General features: G+C 40.6%; 1 protein-coding gene across 1 annotated transcript in view; it reads left to right on the top strand.

Moving 5' to 3' along the window:
• Window positions 1-15,838, top strand: part of WWTR1 (WW domain containing transcription regulator 1) — a 133,290-nt gene extending 117,452 nt beyond the window's left edge. The window contains exons 5-7 of the mRNA XM_035705106.2: window positions 6,077-6,210; window positions 7,565-7,677; window positions 12,400-15,838. Of these exons, the coding sequence (XP_035560999.1) occupies window positions 6,077-6,210; window positions 7,565-7,677; window positions 12,400-12,584 (432 nt within the window). The 3' untranslated portion in view covers window positions 12,585-15,838. The remainder of the gene's footprint in view (window positions 1-6,076; window positions 6,211-7,564; window positions 7,678-12,399) is intronic.
• The last annotated feature ends 554 nt before the right edge of the window (window positions 15,839-16,392 follow it).

Genomic DNA, 16,392 nt, shown 5'->3' with positions numbered 1-16,392 from the left:
TGGTTGAGCATCTGCCTTTAGCTCAGGGTGTGATCCTGGGGTTCTGGGATGAAGTCCTGTCAGGCTCCCCGCAGGGAACCTGCTTCTCCATCTGTCTGTGTCTCTGCCTCTCTCTCTCTCTGTCTCTCATCAACAAATAAATTAAATCTTACAAAAAAAAATCTGTGGTAGAAGGAATCTGCCTTTCTTCCTCCATGTGTTAGCCCATTAATAGTTGGAGAACCAAGGTATACCCCTCAGCTCTCATCTGGTTAAACAGTTCCCTGCTTCTCCATAAGACGTGACACCTGGATCCCTTCCAGCCTGATTTTTCTCCTCTGGTCACTCTTTGTAGAGTGTAGAACAGGGACCTGGATGCAGCCTTGCTTGCGGTGGTTGACTGGGGTAGGCACGTCTGTTGAAATATCTAGAGCAGCAATGCTGATCTGCTACTTGAAATGGAACAGAGGTTTGGAACATGGAGCTATCAAGGAGATAGAACCCACAAGGCCTGGCTTTTGTCCACATCTGTCTCCCTCTCTAGAATCCTCCGTGATGTAGGGCATTGTCTGTGCTCACTGCTATATCCCTGCTGTCGAGAACAGTACCTGGCATCTGGTAGTTTCTATAGGATCTTTAAAAAAAATAAATACAGGTACAGATGAATGAGTTGTTCTGGGGGCTGAGAGAATCAATGGACTTGGAATTTTGCACTAGGATAGGTGGTGATAGCATTAAGAGAAAGCTTGAAGTTGGTAGGAAGAGCTGCTTGGGGCCACATGAGGAGTGGATTGTGACACGTAAGGTATCAGACCCCACCTCGACACATTTATTTAGGAGTCCAGAGCCAGGAGAGAAGAAGCTGGCAGCTCGATGTGGTTCTGATGGTCAGGGAAGGCGTTCTGGAAAAGGTGATACAACAGAACTTCCAAGGGCGGATAAGACACGGCTAGTTGAAGAGGGACTCAAAGTATGAGAAGTCTAGGAAACTAAAGGCTTATTTGGGGGAGGACAGGGAAGGGGGACCTTGGGAAGGCACCTGTGAATAGACCTACTGGATAGAGTGAAGAGAGAGATGAGAGTCAGACGAAGGGGCTCAGATGTACCTTCAGCTTAGCATTTGTTCTCCTGCCTAGATGAGGAGGCGCTGGGGCCCCCAGCAGTGGTTAGCGCAACTGCCACACACTCTCTGAGTTGGAGACCTGAGTCTAGTCCTAGACCAGCCTTGGCCGACTGAGCCTCTGTTTCCACATCCGTTTGCTTAGTCCAGCGCCACCATCTTCTGCCTGTGGTTGAGCTATTTTACCTTCATCCGACTTGACTGCTGCTTCTTGGTCAAACCAAAGTCAGGCGTGTAGGGCAGGGCAGCAGATGTTGTGTGGCAGCCAAAATCATACCAAGTCTGGGATTTAATTTTATACCTAAATTTAGCAGTTATTTTTGAGAAAATCCTCCCCATGTTTGGATTCAGATGTGTTAATGATGTTAGTCCTCTTATTTCCAAACTTTGGGTTTTGTACTACTCTTTTTCTCCTCCAGTTCATGAGCAGAAATAGGAAAATATTTTCAGTCAAGAAAAAAAAGGTACTTCTAAATATGGAACTATTACATTATAAAATATAATCAAGTGAACTGAAACTTCTTACTGTTCTCCATGTATATTAAAAACTGATTTTATATTATGCAAAAAAAAAAGCTTACAGGCTTGTCTTTATTTTAAAAAGAAAGCAACAAAAGAAAAGAGAAAATTGTTTTCTTAGCCTTGCTGACTCATCATGATGAACTTCACGCTTGGGTTTAATCCATCCAAAGTGAAAGGTAACCACGAAGAAATGTCAAACCACTCAGTATGGAGAAGGTTCCACATGGTAACGTGGCTTCTACGATTGCTTGGTTTCTGCTTTTGTTTTCTGGGATTGGAATACAGAACAAGAGATGATAATAATTTTACTAAATGAGCTCGTCTGTGTAGATGCTGTCAGTATCCCTACTTTGTGGATGAGGAACAGAGAGTTTAACTGGCTGGGAGATGGCCGAGCCAAGGTTCACATCCAAGCAACTGGCCCCAGAATCCTTGCTTCTGACCACTCTGCCCTCCTGCCTATCTACTGTTTTAGGAGCAGTGAAGAGAGCCGTGGGATCATCACACAAGGGTGGAGTTTGTGCCTGGCTAGTTGAGATGTATACATAGGCTGTTATTTTAATCATATTTGTGGTTAAAGATGAGAATGGAATGTTCTTAGTTTATTTTTTTCTTTCATTACCCATGACAGTTTAAAAAATTCCCATTTAAATTCCAGTAATTTTCAGATATTCATTGAGCAGATACTTTATTGAGTACCTGCTGTATGCCTAGAGTATCATAGGCAGCTGAGGATAGAGTTGTGAACGTGACAAAGAAGATTCCTTTGTGGAGTTTTCTAACATTCTGGTGGGAAAGATACAAAAAATACTTAAGCTGCCATGAAGAAAATTTAATTCAATCTCTGAAGAGATAGCATTTGTAGGAGGCAGACCTTAAGTGAGGTTTATAAGCTTTAGGAAGATCCAAGGAGGAGGTTCTAAGCAGAGGGTACACTTGGGGCAGATGCTAGCAGTGGGGGGAGCAGCAGGAAGGGAGTGAGTAAGGGAAGCATGTCAGAGACAAAGGAGGGAAGTGGACAGTGCTGTCACATAGGGCTTTTTGGACCCAAAAAGATGGGCCCACTCAGATGGACATAGGGCAGGGAGCCAACATTCTCTTCATGTTGGCAGCTGTGTGGAATGACTTGTAACCCAAGAATAATCGTGGAAAGAGTGTTGCCCCCTATAATAACTTTCTAACTCACACTACTCTGATTTATATTTCAAAATTACTATTCAGGTCTATTCAACACCTCTCTCTTTTTAAAAAAATTTTTTCTTTATTTATTTGAAAGAGAGAGAGACCATGAGCTGGGGAAGAGGCATAGGGAGACTCCCCAGTTAGCAGGGAGCCTAACGTGGGGCTTGATCTTAGGACCACGACCTGAGCCAAAGGCAGAGGCTTACCCAGCTGAACTTCCCAGGCACCGCATTCAACACCCTTTCTAGAAAAGTATTCTTTCTCATTTGTTAGTCATTAGAAGTAGAAAATGATAATGTGAGCCCCCTACAGACAGAACGTAGCACTGCATCTTTTGATGATGGGGTCAAGCCTCCAAAATAGTTGGGGAAATAACGATGCTGAGGAATGGAACTTCAATTATCTTTAATTTAAAATAGCGGGAACAGATGTGAATTGACAGATGTGATTTGGCAGATGGCACAGTGAAACGTTTTCGCCAATATAGTATGGGTTCTCTCAGCTTTGGTTATTCTACTCTTTTGAATTTTATTTATATATTTACACACAAGCTTTCTCTTAAAAATATATGTTGTATCTATGTGACATTTGCCAGGAGTAATTTAAATGAAGGGGAAAGTTTAGAACTAAATATTTTATAGCTAGTTTCTGATTTTTTCTTATAAGTCACAGAGAGAGAGAGAGAAGAGAGAGAGAGAGGCAGAGGGAGAAGCAGGCTCCATGCACCAGGAGCCCGACGTGGGATTCGATCCCGGGTCTCCAGGATCGCGCCCTGGGCCAAAGGCAGGCGCTAAACCGCTGCGCCACCCAGGGATCCCCACCTTGAATGTTATTATAGATGAAAAAGAAATCATATACATATATGTATAGTGTGTGTGTGTATGTATTTTTTTTTTAATTTTATCCAGTGAAGTTTCAGAAATAATTCTCCTTATATTTACATTCAGACCACCCGGATATTAGAAATTGAACCAGTATTCTTAAGACTTACAGTGAGAAAATTTTGTCAGATATAAGAAAATGCAGCAATCTCTTCAACTTGAATGTTTAAAAGAGCATCTCTCTAGAGGAACATAGGGCAAGGGAGGGAAAAGTAAAACAAGATGAAATCAGAGAGGGAAACAAAGCATAAGAGCCTTCATCCTGAGGGTTGCTGGAGGGGGTGGGGGTGTTGGGTAACTGGGTGATGGGCATTAAGGAGGGCACATGATGTAATGAGCCCTGGGTGTTGTATGCTACGGATGAATCATTGCCCCTCCACCTCTGAAACTAATAATACACTATATGTTAATTAATTGAATTTAAAAAAATAAACCAAACAAAAAGAGCATCTGTTTCAGGGTAAACTCCACATTGATTCAGAATGGTTATAAAATGAAATGTTATTTAAAGTTGATTTTTTTTAATGTAATGAAAGTTATTGCCCAGAGGATCTCTGCATTTACAGTTTACAAAGAGTTAGATACTATATCATCGCCTAGATGTTTTCAGACGGTGGTTTGTGTGTATGAGTGTGCTTGGTGGACTCTGGGCTTCTCCCACCAGCTTCAGTCTTTGTCATTCTTCTGTATGAAGCCTTCACGTGAGCTTTGGTTGGAGAATAAGGTGTCTAATGCACAAGGCCTACCATGTAAAAAGAACTATCAATCAGGAAGTAATTTAATTTTTCTAGATTTATTCAGAAGGTACTTCAAAGATTGGAATTATAGACTAAAATCACCTTTAAAAAACTATCCTTTGTTGTTGTTGTTGTTGTTGTTCGCTTTTTATGGATAACTGAAGAAAATTTGTTAAGCATTCTGGTTATTTGCAACCTGGATGAAGAGAAATGAACCAGAAGCCCTTCCTAACAGGATGTTTATTGCAATAAAAATTAGCAGTGCAATTTCTTATCAATCAGGTGTCTCACGTTTTATAAGAGTCATGCTACCCTAACTCCTCATAACAGTACAATGAACTCTAGTAACCGAAAGTTTTTATTGCCGATGACTTCACTAGACTTGTCTAGACAGCAGTTATTCTCTGAAATCACAGCATGTTAGGGCTGGAAGAGATTTAACAGAGATACCGTAATTTAAATGGCCTAAATGTTCTGTCTGCCATTGTAGCCATGGTTTTGGGGTTTGAGGGATGGTAAGACCAATGACTTCAGGCTGGAAAGTGGGAAACTGATAGGCATAAATATAGGAAGGGCCTAACTTTGGTTTTGGATGCAAATATAAACATATAAAAGTATCCTTCTCTGGAAAGGGCAGCAAATTTGAAGGGAATTTGATGTCTGCTTCGGTTTGTCAAAATGGGAGAGACTCCCTGGAGGTTCTACCTAGAGAAAGTATTGCAGTCAAATTCATAACCTTTTGGATTGACTCTCTTTGGCAAAGTAATGCCAGCTAAAACAAAATAATCCCTAGCGTTCTAATTTCTGCTAATGAAATCCATATGCTATCAGTTTTGTTGTCAGTGGGATTTGGATTGGCTCTGCATGGTTCCCCACCCTTCAGCCATTTTAATCCCATCAATAAAATGAGCAGTCAAGTAGAAAAACTGATTGACTAACAAACCTTTTAACTGGTTGTTTTGCTCTCCTGGCTATTGACATAGGGCTGCCAGCTACGATTTTTTTTTTTTAAGATTTTATTTATTTATTCATGAGAGACACAGAGAGAGAGAGAGAGAGAGAGAGAGAGAGAAACAGGTTCCATGCAGGGAGCCCAACGTGGGACTCGATCCCGGGTATCCAGGATCAGGCCCTGGGCCAAAGGCGGGGCTAAACCTCTGAGCCACCTGGGCTGCCCTGCCAGCTATGATTTGATGTAGAGCCTGAGTCTCTAATTCCACAGCTTTATGGGCCCATTGGTGGCAAAGACCAGAGTGGAGGTACTAGGCCAAAGGAGTTCAGCTGCTTTGATTGACTTAGATTTGGTCTGAGCACCTGGAATAAAAAATAGCCTTGTCTTTGAGACAAGTGTCTTGACACCTTTCTTTGATTTGGGTATTTAAACAATTGAATGGGTGGGACAGTTGCTACCTAAGTGTCCTAGGTAGATATTAGCTGAGCTTCTCATTAACTTTGTGAATGTCAGAAAGTGGCTTATGCCTGTAAGACTTTCTCTGGAGAAAGAACAGTAATGATTTCCTGATGATTTTGACTGGTTGGGAACAGACATTAAGTGCTTTGTATTTGGTGAAAAGTTTTCATGTGAAATGTATTTCGCTGCGATCCTTGTGACAAGGAGTGAATAACTTGCGTCTCCCTCTGTCCTATTTCTGTAGGAAGCCGCCCTCTGTAGACAGCTCCCCATGGAAGCCGAGACTCTGGCCACCGTTCAGGCTGCTGTCAACCCGCCAGCCATGACCCCAGACATGAGATCCATCACTAATAATAGCTCTGATCCTTTCCTCAATGGGTAAGTTAACGTTTTGGAGCGACTGACTTATTTTTGCTTTCTTTATTATGTGGTCTAGAGCATAATGGGTCTTTGTTTATGTCGGGGAAAGGTAGGGAGCTTGGAGGTTGGGGTGGGGATAGAGGCAAGCTGTCCATTTCCTGATGTTGGCAATTGTACTATGATTATGTAAGATGTCCTTGGGGAAGCTGGGTGAATGGTGCACGGGAACTCTGTACTCTTTTTACCTCTTCTTTGGGGGTCTAAAATTATTTTACAAAAAAATAAAATAAAAGTATTTTACGATAAAAATTCTAATTAAAACAAAGGGATGCTGTTTTAAAATATGAAACATATGAACAGAAGGAAAGGATAATTTGCCAGAAATATGTTCATGAGTTAGAAGTAGTCAAACCTTAATTGTAGCTTTTGAAACCCAACTAAAGGGCAGTTGTCTATTTCCTGTGCCTTTTCTGCCCTTGCAGAGGCTTGTAGCAAACAAATACAAGTATGAAAGTTAGTGAAAACAGAAAGAGAGGTAAAAACAAACAGTAACTGAAATAATGAAGAAAAGGAATTTTTAAATTGTTGATTTAGAAGTATTACAAATATACAGGAAAATACAAAGAATATCCTAAGATTTACCCAGGTATCCAACACCCAGATTTGCCATTCTTCCATAGATCTTATTTTTTATTAATGTATTATAGTTGATATTGAAACCATCCCCACCACCACTGAAATCTGTTTCTTTTTCTTTTTCCCTCCCTCGTAGAAGCCACTATTCAGAAATTGGTGGGTGGGGGGCACCTGGGTAGCTCAATGGTTGAGCGTCTGCCTTTGGCTCAGGGCGTGATCCCGGGGTCCTGGGACTGAGTCCCCCACAGGGAGCCTGCTTCTCCTTCTGCCTCTCTGAGTCTCTCATTAATAAATAACCAAATAAAATATTTTTGAAAATAATTTAAAAAAAGAAAGAAATTGGTGTGTGTCCATCACACATTTTTATACCGCCTTTGCTTCGTTAGCATGTGCATTCATAAGCAATATTCAACATTGTTTTCTTTTTTAAAAAATTAACATAAATGGTATCATATATGCAGAACAGTGTTCACATTAATTATTTTGAGATAAAAAAGGAAGTCAGTGTCAATTTACTACAACGGCCAGTGTTATTTGCCTTGTCTTTTAATTTCATTGACATTGGTGTGCAGGTTTTACAGTTAAGGAGAGGTGCAAAGTCGGCCTCCGTCCATTGCCTGGAAAGTTGAGCAGCATGACAGGAGTGCACCAGCTTAGGGGTTTCGTGACTGTGTTTTAATTTTGGAATTTCTTGGTGTGGGCTTGCATTGAAGTTTCTCCACCCTTTGCTCTGCAGGGGGCCCTATCACTCAAGGGAGCAGAGCACTGACAGTGGCCTGGGGTTAGGGTGCTACAGTGTCCCGACGACTCCAGAGGACTTCCTTAGCAACGTGGACGAGATGGACACAGGTGGGAGCAAAGCCTGCGAGTACCTGGCAGTGTGTTTGCATTTTTAAATCGTCCCTTCAGTCGTCTGAGTTCTAAGTCCAACCAGAAACACCTATTCTCAGCAGTGACACAAAATAACCACTGAAAAGCCACCCAAAACCTAGGCACTATTAATAAATTCTAGTCCCTTCTCTCCATAGTTGATACAAATAGAGTTTTATATACAAGCATAGAATTTTGAATTCTTTTCTCCCTCCTTCCTTCCCTCCCTCCTTCTCTCTCTTTTCTTTCCTTTCTCTCTTTCTCTCCCTTTTTCTCTCCCTCTCTCACTTTCTCTCTTTCTGTCTTTTATTCCTTTCTTCCTTCCTTCTCTCCCTCCTTTCTTTGTCTCTTCCTCCCCCCTTGCACCCTCCTCTCCTCTCCTCTCCTCTCCTCTCCTCTCCTCTCCTCTCCTCTCCTCTCCTCTCCTCTCCTCTCCTCTCCTCTCCTCTCCTCTCCTCTCCTCTCCTCTCCTCTCCTCTCCTCTCCCCTCCCCTCCCCTCCCCTCCCCTCCCCTCCCCTCCTCTCCTCCTTGCTCCATATAGCCTCCTGCTTCCACAGTGGGATATTATGCTGTTCTAGCATTCAATTGTAGTGTATGGGCCACTCTTTCCCCTGAGAAGTGGGACTGCTTTATAATCTACCATTGTGCAATTTTTTTTTTCGTGTCATTCACTGTATTCGGGAAGCAATTGGCAGCAGGCATTTGGAAAGCTAAGCCCCTCAAAAATTCTGAATTGTCAGCTCCAGGTCCCAACATGGTAACGATGTCCTCCTTCAGCAATTAAACAGAAGAGTCAGGGTACCTTTGACCTAAGCCCCAGCCTGCCCCCCTCCTTCAGGCCAGGCCCAGCTGGCTTCTGGTCCTGTCCACCCTCCTCTTCTCAAGGAGTGAGGCCTCCAATTGCAAAAGCCAAATTTGGCTTTATTAGTCAAATCTAAATTTAATTGTAAAATCTTAAACTCCCAGAGGATAGTCTAGAACCAAAAATAAATGATGGCTGAGGGGTCCACTATTTGGAATGATTCATGTGAGTTTCTCTTACGCCATCATTGATGACAGGAAATTAATTGTCCTGTGATGAAAAGAAGTCCCTTCCCGATGCCGTTGTCCACAGTGCCTGTGTTTGTTAACTGTGTTCTTAGATGAGTACTCTTTGTGCTCTGAAGCTTAACCACCGGTCAGACATGAGTCAAAGTCAACCAGGCCCCTTGGGAGGTTGGAGTAGGTGCTTTGGGGTCTCTCTGCAGGTTGTCATCGATGTGTTTAGAGGATAGCACAGACTGTCTTGTGAGGAGTCACATGGGAATAGTTTGAAGTGTTTGTTTGGTTATTCTTTGATTTATTACTTTGGTTTTCTTCCCTCTGGCCTCCCTTCCTCACTTTCTTCATCTCTCTATTTTTTGGTGTGAGATTTATTTTGTCCTCTTTGGAACAGCCTTATGAAGTGGCTCCTTCCTATATTTAATAATTGTTTGCTTTCATCTTTTAAACACTGGGAAGCCAGTAAGTATATATATATATAAAGTTAAATAAAAGAGACTCAGGAGATTTAAATCTCAGGCTGACTATGGCTTTTAAAAATGGCCTCAAAGTAGGGAATATTTTGAAACCAAAATGTGGAATGAAGTGGTGTCCTGGAAAGAACATAGGCTTTGTAGATAGGCAACCTAAATTGAATCTGTGTCTCCACTTGTTGATAGTGACTTTGAGAAAATGACATAACCTACAAGGGCTTTGGATTTCTCACCAATAAGTGGGAGTTACATGCTTCCTTCATGGAGTTGTAGGGAGTCATGAGATCACACAGTCTGGCCCCAAATTCTCTTCCTCCCCTTCTGAGAGGCTGAAGTCATGGACAAATTGAACTTGATAAATGCTAGACTTCCAAGTTTAACCTGGTTAAGTGAGTGTCAGCCCGTAGAGTTTAGGGTCATGTCTGTGAAGTCTTTCTAGGAAGTAGGCATGAACCTTCTCAGGAAAAGACATGAAATACAGTAATAGGATGAGGAAAAGCTGGGGTGTGGGCACAGGTTCCCGGTGTGGCTAGAAAAGGTCTGTTAGATTCACTGACCACAGGTTGAATGGAAACAAGCCAGCTAAGCACTCCCTTTGCAAATCACACATGGAAACAACAGCTGGATGTGGTGTGGAATAGCAAGAGCAAAGACCTCTAGAAGAGGTCATCCACTCTTCTAGAATATTCTGCAATAACCGTACCCTTTTCAGAACTGCCTGGTTTTTGTTTCACCTGCTTTTTATTTATTTTTATTTATTATTTTAATTTTAAGATTTTTAAAAATTTATTTATTCATGAGAGACACAGAGAGAGGGAGAGAGAGAGAGAGAGACAGAGAGAGAGAGACAGAGACACAGGCAGAGGGAGAAGCAGGCTCCATGCAGGGAGCCTGACTGGGACTCTATCCCAGGTCCCCAGGATCATGCCCTGGGCCAAAGGCAGGCGCTAAACCGCTGCACCACCCAGGGATCCCCATCTCCTGCTTTTTAAATGAATAAAACTGTTAAAGACCAAAAAGATCACTAGGCGATTACCAAGTTGATCCAAAGAGAGATATTTTAAGATTGTAAACCTTAACGAAAAATCTCATAACTAGTCTCCTCATGGTTTCCATGTCTGAGGAGAAAAGATAGAGAAATTCTTTAAAATAGATTTTGTGTGGCTATATAAAAAAAAAGGTATTCTTGATTTATTAGAAGATTTATATAGGAAATCAATAGAGATGAAGGGTTCTAACTGGAGATGAGGAAAAAAGACACGCTGCGCTTTAGATCATAGTTTTTCAGGGCAGATTTTTTTTTTTTTTTTTAAGGCTCATTTCCATCTGTTACATTCTAGTGGGTAGTAAAAGTTATTTTGGATTTTCTGTTCTATTTTGATGTTTTCCAGTATCAGTAACACTATGTTGAGTTCATGTCAAATTTCATTTAATTTTCAAATTACTGCTTTTTGTGATGAAAATCCTCTAAAATATTGCCAAGAGTTGTTGATATTGTACGAGTTACAGAAGAGCTATTGAGCGTTGCTATCACCAAAATGCAAGTTTGATCACGTTTCCCTCATCTCTTGGAAAGATGCAATGCATGTGGTTAAAATGAATTTTCTCCGATTTTCCTCAGAAAAATGACATTTTTATGCACAGTTTCAGGAAGGCTACTGACACAAGGATACTTAGAGGACACAAAAGCTAATTACAAATTACAAATGATTCTAGGGTGGAAGCTGGTGTTAGTTACCAATGCTCCTCAGCCTCTGAGGTATATTTTATCCCTTCAGAAAATTGATCAGGGCTATTTGAATTAACCAGTTGTTCTGATATTGGGTGCTCAACAATGATTGAGTTCCCAGGTTCTTCTTTCTCTCAGCATAATCAGCATTCATTGCATTTTTGTATTTATATAAGTTTGTTGGTATGAGCGATGCCCAGAACTGTGGATGTGTGGCAGACATTATATGGTTCTTTACTCCATCGTGTGAAGAATGTGCCCATAATCTCAGTTTCAGTTGGGTACACTGAGTCAGACACGTTAAGTGTGTTTGAGGCCTCACAGCTAAAAAGCCCAGTCCACTGGCACAAAGGTCAGTATGTTTTCTCCTACAGTATTATGTATAAAGAACATGTGTCTTGGGCCACCTGGGTGGCTCAGTGGTTGAGCATCTCCTTTGGCCCAGGGCGTGATCCTGGGGTCTGGGGATCGAGTCCCGCATCGGGCTCCCCACAGGGAGCCTGCTTCTCCTTCTGCCTGTGTCCCTGCCTCTCTCTGTGTGTCTCTCATGAATAAATAAATAAAATCTTAAAAAAAAAAAAAAGAATATGCATTCTTCATGTCATAGCCCAGACATCTCATTTTCTTGGAACAGTATTTTCTCAACTGTGTTCTGTGGACTCCAGTTCCATTAGGATATCGATTCTACCAGAATAGGGTTGGATGATTAAAAGAGTTTAGGTAATAGTGGCCTAAACAAAAAGTAAAACAGATCTCTTTACAACTTGACTTCTTAGAGCCTTCATATGCTCACGTGGGTTGTGACTTGTACACATTGTGAGAAAAGTAGATAGTTGTATGGTGCCAGGTGTGTGTGTGTGTGCGTGCGCACGCATGCGGGGGAGGGGGTGATGTGCAGAATTTGCTTTATAAAATACTTTGAAAACGATCCCTAGAGCCATCGATGAAGACAGCTCTTTAATAACATGGTTAAAGTAAACTCCTAAGTGTTGTCTTTGAACATAAAGAGGAATGACATGGATAAATATAAGCTTAACAATTAAGTCCTTAGAGTATAACTCGATGATAAGGTATTTATTACGGGGTGGGGGGCCCTCTACTCTTTCACAAAACCGCTCTTCATGCAGCTGTCATGGGAGGGCATAGACCACAGGTCCCATCCACAGGGCCTTCCTGTGCTTTTCTCCTATCTTGGGCTTATCCCTTCTGGGCAGTGTCTTCCCGGGACAAATAAAGATTGACCCGGCATCTCTGCATCTCTTATGAGTGAGGATCACCAACTCAATCCTAGGAAGGTGGTAGCTGTAATTTTTCACAGAGGTGAAATATTTTAGACCTGCAGTGATAGAATCTTCTGTTTAAATGTAAGCACTGTGGAAATGAAGATGAGAGTTGTGTTAATGCTTCAGGAGCTTAAAAAAATGGAATTAAAACGATCTTCCTTTGTTCTGTTATAGGAGAAAATGCAGGACAGACACCCATGAACATCAATCCTCAGCAGACCCGTTTCCCGGATTTTCTTGATTGTCTCCCGGGAACAAATGTTGACCTAGGAACTTTGGAATCTGAAGATCTGATCCCCCTCTTCAATGATGTAGAGTCTGCTCTGAACAAAAGTGAGCCCTTTCTAACCTGGCTGTAATCAATACCATTGTAACGTGGATGCAGCCGTGACCTGACATTTCCTGGGCCTCTTGGAAAAAGCAATGGAGCAGAGTAAGTCTGCAGGTGTACCACTTTCTGCCTCCATGACTCAATGCTCCCTCCTTTCCATGCGGCCAGTTTAATCATTGCCTGGATTTGATTGACAGTAACTTAAGTTAAACGCAAATGAATACTCTATTTTCATTTTCTGCAGGCCTGCATCCCTGTGATGGGCTATGCAAGAATTGCTTCTGCAGAACTGAGAATGCAGAATTGCTTCTCTGTTTTTCTCTCTGCTGCCCCATAACTAAGCTTTAGGGGTGTCAGTTGAAATTTGTGCATCCATTGATTATAAACCATAAAAAGCCGACCACAGGCAGTGACTTGTGACAGGCAGCTCGGTCCAGGAAATGTACACAAAATTAGACCTGATTTGCAGTTTTAAAAACTGTATTAATGACAGTAGTACCAAATGCTTTAAAAAATATTTAACGTGAGCTTTAAAAATCATTGTATGGATAGTAAATCTCTGCTGTATGGAATACAATGTAGTTTTGAATCCATGCTGGTTCTGATGGTTCTTTTACTCTGTATCTGCAAAGGCACACATGGTCCTATTGTAGTTTGGCCTTCCTCATTACTTTACTGCGTAGTGTCTAGACAACTCTTCCTTCCAGCAGGAGAGGAGCAGGAACCTGAGTCACAGTTCCTACACTTACAGATCTTATGAAAGAGACCAGTTTGGTACTAATTATGAGCATTTGTTAAACAAAACTTTTGTTTTTTAATTACAAGTTGGATTTTTTAAAAAAATTGCAGCTTAGAATTTGATGTTTATTTTATAAAAAGCACTCTAATTTTGTAGCTGATGACAAAGGGCAGCCAAATATTTTTGATCAATCAGTGGCAACTGTATTTTTGTCTTTTGAAAACTGTTCTGAAAACATCAGGACAACATAGCTTCCAACCTGACAGCGCACACAGTAAACTGTTGCTTTTTAAATGCTGAAGCCTTATCAGTTTTGCTTTCCAGATTTCAAGTGTTTAAAATACTCTTATCTATGAAACTGTTTGAAGGATGAAGCAGATCTCTGACTGACGTGTAAAAAAAAAAAACAACCCTCTGAAGGGTGTATGGTGGAGACACGTGTTTCTGAATTCAGCAAAATTGATTCCTAAGTATGTTATCCTAACCGTGTTTGCTACAGTTGGTATAAAAAGGCATGAAATATGTACTCAATACCTCTTATGTAACCAAAAACATTTTTTTTTTATTAGCTTTTAAGGACTGAGAGAGAGCATCAGGTTCCCCCAGGCATGCAACTCTGTCTGCATTGCCAATGAAGTCCTCGATTGTTTAATATTTTGAACTGACATTATTTATAATCTATGAATTTAATATCTTTTTGGAAAGACATGAATAGTTCAGGTCTCTGAGAGGAACCTTCAATTCCCAAGGGGGCTTAGATCTATTGGGGAATCCTAAGTAAGATCCTCTTCAATCTACCAGAACATAGACAGGCAGAAAATATTTTTAATCTTGTTGGAAAGAAGGCAAGTGAAAAGGTCAGAGATGAGGTAGTCAAGTCACGGTATGCAGTGGAAGGATACTAGTTGTGAAATGGAAACAGACAAGTGATAGTCCCCCACAAGCAAGACAAGCAGGAGGTAGGAGAGGTGCCCAAAAGAACAAAGCAACAAGTTCCTACAACTTTTATACCAAAAGACTCTGTTGTGGAAGAAAGGGCTTTGGTGCACTTTATATGGAAGAAGGGAGGGGCAGGGCTGGTGTTGCCCTGAGCATGTCTGTGGACAAGAGCATAAGCCTGCTGTTGCTTCCAACACAATGAAGTGATTTTTTTTTCCTGAAGGACCCATAATTTCTGTTCCTGACTCCTTTTCTCTCCCTGAGCGCTCTGAGAGAGAGGGGGGTGGATGTTTATGTTGCTACTAAATTGAAGGGAGCACTATTTCTTTTTCTCTTTTATGAGCAATAATTGCAAAAAGAGTTGTACATTCTTTCTAAGAAAAACAAAAAACAAGGGACCTAACAAAACTGAGCAGTGTTACTGTATTTTTAAAAATATTTTTATAGACTCCTTTTCAGGTTATTAAGTGTAAAAGAAACGGATACCCCTCTTTTTTTAAAGTAGCTAAAACATCGGTGATTTGTATTATCAATTTTTAGAAGTAATTTCCTAGTAAGCTTGTGGCATTAGAAAATACTAGAAGAATTTTTTTTTTAGTGAAATTAGTTGAAACATTTATTAATGAACATAACAAATATTTTTCCAGAATTGAATATGAACCATGACTGCGTGTTTACTAATAGACAAAGCCAGATGTAATTTTTTTTGTTTTGTTTTTAAGGCCAATAAAATAATGGCCTTCATTAAAGAACACTAAAGCTAGAAATCTAAAAGTAAGAACAACTTTTTAAAGGTTTTTTTTTTTTTTTTCCTATCATTGTAAGTGTTAAGAGCCCTACAGAATCCATGATAAGGTGCTATTTATATTTCTTATTAGAATAAGAACTGCCAGGATATCTAGTCTTCTTAGTCCTCCATCAGTAAATGTCAACATTTCATCCATTCGCTGTGCCACAGAAAAGGCATATTAAAAATTTGAAATGGAAAACTCATTGCCGAGATCTTTCTTTCATGGTATTGTTTTCCTGATAAAACAATTTTCTTGAAGTGAATACATCGTCAAAACCGATTTGCAATTCTCCTAAACCCGAGTAATTGTTCATGTTTCACCGGAATATTTAGGATGTGAAAGGCAGTTTCTTTCACTGATGGGACAACAGGTGGGAAGCGCACAAAGCCTGTAGCGTCCCAGGCCTGATAGAAGCGCTCTCTGTGGAAGACAGTGAGAGAAGTGTTGCTAATTTTAAGTGGTGTTCTTATGACATGATTAGAAAGTAACTTCTAAAGGACAACTTTTATGGAAAAAAAATAAGCTGTTAAAAAAAAAAAGGAAATGTAGATTAATTGGGGAAAATGGGCGATTGATGGAGACCGTTTCCCTAACACACTACATCATTTATGTGCTAGTACTTTAACTTTTTAAGAAAATGTACTTCTACGTTTTGTACTCTGACATATGTGTGTTTATTTTTTAATTGAGAATGCTGTGCCTCCAGAAGGCATGCAGCCAAATCAATCCTATCAAACCATTTTACCTGGAGTTTGGTACTGGTTTTTACTTCTCTGATTCTGTATAAGAAAAATAAATACAATTGAATTTCCACTTGGAGCCTTTGTCTTTTCATGGTTTGTGTGTGTTCCTTTTACTGGAGGCTTTGGGTGGTACTGAGGGAGGGCTTATGTAACCCTCCTGGCAGACAATGAAAGAAAGAAAATTTTGTAGGCCAACATTGTTTTGGCTCAAATGTCTAGTCTCCAATATTCTAAATATCCACAGAATTCTGATTTCCCCTTTATTTGAAGGAACCCACCGAGATTTTTTTTTCAAGTGTGTACGTATGTAATTCATATATTTTATATATATAGTTTACATATAATACATTTTTTTTTTTAAATCACACTGTCCTTCTAACACTTTCACAGATTGGACTGAGACGTCAGAACTATGGGATTCTCAGTCCTTCCTCAGTTGTTAAAAATACCGTGTGGCTTCTTGTTGTCAAAGCTAAGGACAGCTTATCATTTATTCTGAGTGTGGGCTTGTGATGGTATATTTTCTCTGTCCCTTGAGTCGTTTGATTCTCACTGTTGTAATACCTTTGTCCAGTCCACAGAAACATTAGGTGAGAGCAAGTGAAAGGGTGTTTCCTAGCAGAA

This window comes from Canis lupus, chromosome 23 (assembly GCF_003254725.2).
Source record: "Canis lupus dingo isolate Sandy chromosome 23, ASM325472v2, whole genome shotgun sequence".
NCBI classification, from domain to species: Eukaryota; Metazoa; Chordata; class Mammalia; order Carnivora; family Canidae; genus Canis; species Canis lupus.
This window is presented reverse-complemented; position numbering and strand designations above follow the sequence as displayed.